General features: G+C 32.9%; 1 protein-coding gene across 1 annotated transcript; it reads left to right on the top strand.

Moving 5' to 3' along the window:
• Positions 1-234: 234 nt before the first annotated feature.
• On the top strand, positions 235-5,482 carry LOC105118332 (uncharacterized). Its single transcript, XM_011016255.1, has 13 exons — positions 235-300; positions 415-541; positions 925-1,097; positions 1,798-1,835; positions 1,932-2,011; positions 2,235-2,302; positions 2,737-3,049; positions 3,339-3,451; positions 3,524-3,589; positions 3,843-3,933; positions 4,108-4,175; positions 4,542-4,579; positions 4,962-5,482. The coding sequence occupies exons 2-13, from the start codon at positions 427-429 to the stop codon at positions 5,167-5,169; spliced, it is 1,371 nt and encodes a 456-aa protein (XP_011014557.1). The 5' UTR covers positions 235-300; positions 415-426; the 3' UTR covers positions 5,170-5,482.
• The last annotated feature ends 2,714 nt before the right edge of the window (positions 5,483-8,196 follow it).

Below are 8,196 nucleotides of genomic sequence, written 5' to 3'. Positions count from 1 at the left end.
TGTCGTGATTAAGGTTAATGATGGAACTAGGGTGGGTGAACTTTGGAAAAGTTTAACAACACAGGGGTTGGATTGGGTTATTGACGAATCTATGGTAACATAAAAGAAAAGGAGAGGAACGACCTGTGCAGAAAACAAGAACGAAGAAGACTGCGACGAGTGATTGCGAGCAGCTGCAGCGGGTGTCTCTTCTTGTCAGTGTTGATAGTAGAAGAAGAGATTTGAATTTGTTATCTGGGAAGCAGGGTTGACTGCGCTCTCACATCATTTCTGAAATCGAAGTCACTTACTTACTTTGAGGTTGGTTGTTTCTTTTTTGTTGTTCTGTTTTAAATGTTTATATTACAACAATAGTAATTTTAAGTTGTGTGTTGTTAATTAAATAACAAGAAGAGGATTGGTGGGGTTGGCTAGGATAATTCTGTGATGGATAGGAACAAGAATTACAACAAGAAGAAGCAGCAGCACAAAGCAGCTGGTATTAGTCAATTTCAATGGAGACCCGTCTCTGTCTCTTCTTCTTCTTCTTCTAATATTGGAGGTTTGTTTTTCTTTCCTCTTTAATACACTTTTCATGCCTTCTGAAACCATTCTTCTTCATTATTTAATTACAAGACTAACCATTTTGTTTTCGAGTATTATGAGCAATTTCAGTGCTGCATGCCATTATACTCTCTCTTTTCTTCTTCTTATTGATATATAATTCTTGCAACAACAATAAACCATAAAGCTGATACTTTTTTACTACTAAATGGACCTTATTGCTTCTCAGCTAATAGTTGACCATGGATCGGCCTTTGTCAACAAAGCAGTCTGTTTCAAAACGTTGTGTTTGTTAGAGTATATGCTTGGCGTTACTAATTGTTTGTCTTAAACGATCTGCACTCTGGTGTTACTTATGAATTATTTAATGTAAATAAGCAGAATCCCTGGTCAAAGATGTTGCAAATGAGTCAGAAGATGGCAATCATGTTCAAGAAGTGATAAAGGTTGCTCAAGTGGTGGCTGATAATTCTGACTCAACCATCAGATCTTGTGTGCTGGATGATTGTGTTGAGCCCGTGCTTTCTGCTGAGAAGCATTCACTTTCGCTTCAGGTAGCTTTTAACTCGTTCAAGTTTAAATAGTTTACACACGGTATGCTCTCTCATTTTGAAGTGGGACTTTTCATCTGCTTGTATTTTCATGCAAGGAATTTGATCTGAATAACAGTCCTTAGTTCTCACTCATTAGTTTTCTTTTTATAGTGCATGTCTTGCTTTCTTAAGAAACTGCCTCGCAGAATATGCTGTTACAAAAAGTATCCTGTCTTGCATAGAATATCTGATGGTGCAATGTTGGGATCAAGTATAGATTTCTTCCGTAACCCTCTTGTAGTCTTCACGGTAGTTCTTTAATGGCTTCTCTCAACTTTGATCTTATGTGTTATTCTTATTCTATTACTCACCTTGATATTACTGCGTTGTACATGGTCCATTTCTCTTCTAATTCTCAAATTCCTTGATATTTGTAGCTAGACTCTGGCTTTTCAAGATTTTGCGTTATAGCTGGAAAACTTTGTTTACCATTTGAAGATTGTATTAATCATCTCTATCATTTCCAACTGCTGCAAACTTTAAAATGAAACCTAAATACGGTATAGGTATGACGCTTAGACCTTGTGAAGCCCATTGTGAATTATGTCATTAAGTACTATCTACCTGCGAACACCTTAATCATCCAGTAATTATTGCTATCTTGTTGTTTTCTCTCATGTCTTTAATTTTTTTAATCTCATTTCTGTGTTTTGCTTTGAAGGTGGATGCTTCTCTGATTCATTTCATTAAAGGAAAAGTGTATGAATTTCAGCTTAACTTTTTTCTTTTCTTCTATCTTTAATTTGAACATAAGTTACATCCATATTCACCTGTACTTATAAGCTCCCTACTCAGAGGATCTGCTCAAAAAAGGATTGAAGAGGAGATGGCTGTTAAGATTGTTTTTCAATCGTCAAAGAATGAAGAATCAATTGGTAAGCTTTCCTGATTGAAAGTAATTGTCTTGCTTGTATGCAAATGTTACAGCCAGTTTGTCACTTTGAGACTTCAGGGGTGTTACCATGTCTTCCAAGATGGTATCATGACCTGTCCTAATATGTTAATGCTTGAATTTGACAATTTTGATCAATACATTTGAACGTGGTGACCACAACATTGGCTGTGATTGTTCACTACTTGACATGCTGTCCTCTGCAGTCATTGAAGGCATTTCAACTGATTTTGTGACAAGAGCTTCAGAAAAGATACAAGCTATTATTGATGAGGTCAGTTACAAGTCATTGTGGGTTAAAAAAATTCACTATTTCCTTCAAGTCATTCCATTATCATTTGACACATTTGACACCTAGTTTGATGGTTAACTTTTCTTTGAATTACTCTAGTAGCTCATGACTGACATGAATGTTCTGTATTGGATAAATCCAATCAATATAGTAGTCTGATTAATACCATGTTGATTGTTGAGTATGTGGGTTGTAAAAGGTGTGCTTCGCTAGTTAATGTCAGGTTTTGGCATCTGTCATTGGATGCAGGCGACACGCATCTTCTTTTTTTTTTCTCTCTCTCTCTCCTTGTTTCCATCTGCAAATCTCACACAAAAAGCATATGGTATTTTTTGGAGTGCTTCATTTGTTCTTTTTTTTTTTTACATGCTTGACAGATTACTAATGGTTTCTTCTCTTTGTGGGTAAAATCACAGGCAATTGAAACAGATCTCGACTACTCTCACTTTGTATCGCTTCCATTGGGAATATACCCTGAATTGGTTGATAAGCTAGTTGATTTTCAGAACTCCATACTGGGAATTAATTATGTTTCTGTAGATGCAAACGTGGAAAGTGATTATAATGAAGACACTTCAGACATCAAAAATAAGGGTCAAGTACTAATTGAAGGAGATGGTGTAGCTGTTGAACTTAAAGCTGAAGATGATAATCAGGTTAAAGTGGGTTTAACTAGCATACCTTTTGTTAGTTATCCTCCTAAACCACGAAGGTTGCCTAATGCTTCTGGTAGGTTTTAAGTTCATCAGTTTAATTCAGAGATTATCCTGGTGTCCCCTATAATAGCATATAGTTCTATACCCACTTTTTAAACTTTGGGCCCTATAAAATTGCTGATAATCCATTTTCCCGTGTTCAAAGTCTTGCTTCCAATTTGTTTATCCTTAATTAAAATGCTTACTTTGCTGTTAGCCAATTTCACCTAAACCAATTTGCTTCTATTTCTTTTGGCAATCACTTTTTTCCCTTCTCTCATTTACTTAAATGAAATCTTATTGATTTATGCGTCGCTTGACAGACTTTGGAATAGACAAAACCATATTCATTAGACCTACAACATTTCACTTGACTGTACTCATGTTGAAGTTGTGGAACAAGGAGCGAGTCAATGCAGCTTCAGATGTTCTGAAGGTATGTTTGTGTTACATATAAGGTTGGTATTATCTAGTGGTGGTTCTAATAAATCACTGCATGTGTGTTTAGAGTATCTCATCAAAAGTGATTGATGCCTTGGATAATCGACCGGTCTCCATCAGGCTTAAAGGGCTGGTAAGTAGAATATGACTTGAATCGATTCTTCTTGTTTTTTGGATACACGGTAGGAAATGTTGGCCTTTCGAATCTCAAGCTCTATCCTTGGTAAATAAGTGTAAGATGCTTTGAAGTTCTAGTGGGTTGTCTTCTGAAAAATGATGGCTTATTTAACATTAGTGTGATGGGTGGATTGCTGTCTTCATGTCCTTCTATTATGTCCTCAAGCCAGCTATTACCTACTAAAATTTATACTCTTATCCCTTGGTAGGATACCATGAGAGGGTCTTTGTCCAGAGCTCGTGTTCTATATGCTCCTGTTGAAGAAATTGGGAGTGAAGACCGACTTTTACTTGCATGTCGTATCCTAATTATCTAAGCATCAATAATCTGGTGCCACTTCACTGTTTGCTGCACCTGGAAAAAAAAAAGAAAACAGGAAAGAGGAAAAAAAAATGATTCTTAGTTCCATTAGATTAGAAGGTGTTTCCTTCACTTGAATGGAGTCGTCTTTTGAATTTCCTTAGCTTTCTTAGAAGTCATCATTGATGCATTTGTTGAGGCTGGACTTGTTATGGAGAAAGATGCTAAGCATAAGTTAAAGGTATGTTACTGACCTTTTGGTCTCATATGGTCACGCTTATATGTCAATGTTAAATTCAGAGGAATAGAAATGTTTCTACCATGTGCTTTGGCTATCTATATATAGTGCTTTCAAACCTTTCCAGTAGAGCATAATGGTGTATTTTTTCAAGCAGCAATCGTGGCATGCTTGCTTAGCTCCTAGGTGTTCAGTTAAATATTGTCCAACAATAGACTTTGTCACTCTTGAACCTGAACATACTGGACCTGATGCATAGTGGGGTGGCGTAGTTGTCGCAGTCTATGTTCCCGTTATTTCATATAGGTTTGGTTTTGGAACTACTAATATCAAACTAATATCAATTTATGTTGTCTGCTTAAAATGCAGTTGCATGCCACAGTGATGAACGCAAGGAACAGGAAAGGGTACTGATTTTATTTCTTTTTGCTCGTTTTGCATTTTCTTTTGGGTAAAATTAATTTTTACCAGTCCATGTGCTATCTGTGTTCATCATTAAACTTCAGAATTTGTTCTTTAGTTACATTTTTATGATGCAGTAAAACATCAGCTCCCCCCAACCCCCCCCCAAACCGGAAAAAAAAATTCTGTTCTGCCGGTTCTTTTTACTTCTTTGGGATCAAAGAATAGTTTTTAAAAGGTTGGGAACTGAAGACTAAATCTTTAGTAAAATCCCATGGACCTATTAATGATTTACCCTTTTTTATTGGCCTACTTGGTATCTAGTTTTTATTTGGCTTTTGTTCATCCGTTTGGTATTTCTACTATATGATGAACCGAAAATCTCAGGAAGAGACAAAGCAAGAATGATTCCTTTGATGCAAGGGGCATATTCAAGCAGTTCGGATCAGAGGATTGGGGAGAGTATGTTATCCCCGAAGCTCATCTTTCAAAGCGCTTTGTGTATGATGATAACGGATATTACTATTGCTGTGCTTCGATACCTTTTCCAGGGAAAGAAGCTTGCAAGTGTAGACTGATCGACGCACATAGCTAAACTACCTTTTGGTGGGGAATAGTTGAAGTATTAACTGCTGAAAATCGTCAAAAATTTGGGTTGCTTTTATAGTATTTTAAAGATTTCAGCTTTTAGAACTACAGCAGGAGTAAGTATTTCATTGCATCGGATATACAAACATTATGCTTATCATTGTACGAGGATCAGTAATGTTAAAGATGTTGTGTTTTTTATTCTTCTTTTCCTTGACAAAGTGGAGGTCTGAATTCAAGACTTGTTGAGGCTTCGAAAATAGTAATATCTCATTGGCATAAAATTGCCATTTTGAGGACGTTTGTTCCTTGAAATCTCAGAACGAGCTTTGTCCTAACTACAACCGAAAGGCGATTAGCCCCTCCTGTTAGCTAGGGAATTCCACATCTGCAACACTGGAGAGAGGCTTTACTCCACCCTCTAATTAGCAAAGGAAAGGAACGAGAGGGTGAGAGTTATTTCCTTTCTGTCGGTAGGAAGAAAGATCAAGATCAAGATCATGATCATGGAGGAGAAGACTTTCCATTCCCAATCTAACAAAATCGTTCCAGTTTCCGTGCTAGAGTAGGAAAAAGACAAGCAGACAGCTATCTGGATAAGCTACATCAATCTGCACAACCCTCTGTTTTAGAGACAGATTATCCAACAAAACATTTTCAATATTCATGGGGCAATTGCCTCTAGTAATTGATAATTCGAGACAGAGCATGTGATGCTGCAATATTTCCTATGATTAACGTACTTTAATGATTTAGACCTGCAATCCATTTTGATTTGGTGCACCGCCAAGTTCAGATATGAAGAATGGTGGTCGGCAACGATGGCCGCCTCGCCAATTCACAACCACAATTCCATACTCTTTGGGACAAAAGAAGAATCACGCAGTGGATATACGTGTCACTTTTTCCAAGAGGTGAAAAGGGCAGAACTGGAAAAGTAATCACATGTCAAAAAAAATAAAAGATAGTAATGAGAAGCCAAACAAAACTCCATTTTTCTTTTTCAGAAAGTCTTGGAGATTGCTTCTTATGCATGTCCTTTCGCTGGCTAGACGTCTCGCCATTGCATTTGCAAAAGTTGAATGATGTGGAAATGCAGAATAGTTTGCATCATGAAATATTATATATTGTTATAATATTTTTTTATATTATATTTTTTTATTTTTTACATTTGAGTTTTTCTTCTTATGATATTTATAAAATTATTTGTTTAATTTTATTTTTTAATATTAAAATCATTAAAAATTTAATTTTTTAATTTATTTATTTTTATTTTATTTTTTTATGGGATTAACATGTGTTGCAGGTTTGTCAAAATAACATAAATTATCCCAATTTATAGATATGTTGTTTTTAATGATATAGGGAAAGTACTATAGTTTTTCTTAACAAAATATTATAAATTACTATAGTGTTTCTTTATATTATTTTTTATATATATGGTTTTTTATTATGATTTTTTTTTGAAATTATTTTTGTTAATTTTATTTTTTTAATATTGAGATGGTTGAGAATTTACATTTATAATTTTTTTTATTTTTTTATGAGGTTAACGTGGTTTGCAGGTTTGTCGAAATAACTCAGGTTATCCTAATTTATGGATGCGGTGTGTTTTTTTTTTAATTTAACTTAACTTTTTATAGTTTATTTTTGCGGTGTGTTTTTTTTTTAATTTAACTTAACTTTTTTATAGTTTATTTTTTTCTCATATTGTTAAAAAAAATAGTTTTAGAGAAAAATCATATTATTAAACTTTATAAAGTAACAAAAATTAAAAGATGAGGAGGAAACCATGATCTACCCAACACTTGTTGCACTGTAAATTATTATTGTAATCTAAAATGTTTTGCTTTGCTTTTCTTTTCTTTTCTTTTATTTTAATTTTTTTTATGATTTTTTGTAAATCTATTTTTGTCGATTTTAAAAAAAAATTGAGATTGTTGAGAATTTAGTTTCATAACTTGATTTTTTTTTTTATCTTTATATGAGGTTAGCATGGTTTATGAACTTACTAAGAAAATCCAGGTTGCCCTAGTTTACAAGTTTAGTGAGTTGTTTATTTAATTAAACTTGATTTTTTTTATAATCTATTTTTTTCTCATATGGTTAGAAAAATAGTTTTAGAGAAAAGTCATGTTATTAAACTTTATAAAATAAAAAATTAAAGGGTGTAAGGAAATCATTGTTCACCCATACATATTGCACTATAAATGACAATAATAATCTATAGTGTTTTACTTTCTTTCTTTTTAATTATGTTTTTGAAAAAAAATTATGATTTTGTTTTAATTTTTTTTATCGATTTTATTTTTTAATATTGAAAAGGTTGATAATTTGGCTTTATAATTTGTTTCTTTTTAATTTAGCTTTCTATAAAGTTACCATGGTTTGCAAGTTTGTTAGAGTAATCTTAGTTGTTTTGGTTTATGAGTTTGGTGGGATGTTTTTTTTAATTAAAAAATAGTTTCAAAAATATTTATGTTATTAAACTTTATAAAGTTCATGACCTATTCACATGTTTGGTTGGTTAATTTGGTTTGTGAGTCTGAAAAATTTATTTTTTAAAAAATTATTTTTTGTCATTTTTAGATATTGAGTTAATTGAAAATTCAGTTTCATAATTAGTTTTGTTTCATTATTTATGAGGTTATCATGATCTAAAAAAATTCTCAATATCAAGTTGGTGTTTAATTTCATAATCATCTATTTTTGTTATCATATAGTTAAATAAAAAATAAATTAAAAAAATTATAATCATAGTGGAGTTCATAATCCAGTTTATAAGTTTGATGTCCTAGCCCAGTTTGCTCGATTCACAGGTTTGATGAGTTTACCTATCAATATGATATGCTTCTCTATTTTTGGTCTATTAATCGCTTTTAATTTATTTTTTATTTTATTATATAATATTAGATTAGTTGAGAAATGAACTACATTATTAATTTTTGTTTGCTTTGTAGGGATAATTGTTTCAAATAAGTATTTATTTTTAGGTTAGTATTTAATTTTATGAGCATCTATTTTTATCATATAA

The sequence above is a fragment of the Populus euphratica genome, unplaced genomic scaffold, assembly GCF_000495115.2.
Source record: "Populus euphratica unplaced genomic scaffold, PopEup_1.0 scaffold1877.1, whole genome shotgun sequence".
Lineage (NCBI taxonomy): Eukaryota > Viridiplantae > Streptophyta > Magnoliopsida > Malpighiales > Salicaceae > Populus > Populus euphratica.
The sequence above is the reverse complement of the archived record's forward strand: the minus strand, read 5'-3'. Positions and strand labels throughout refer to the sequence as shown.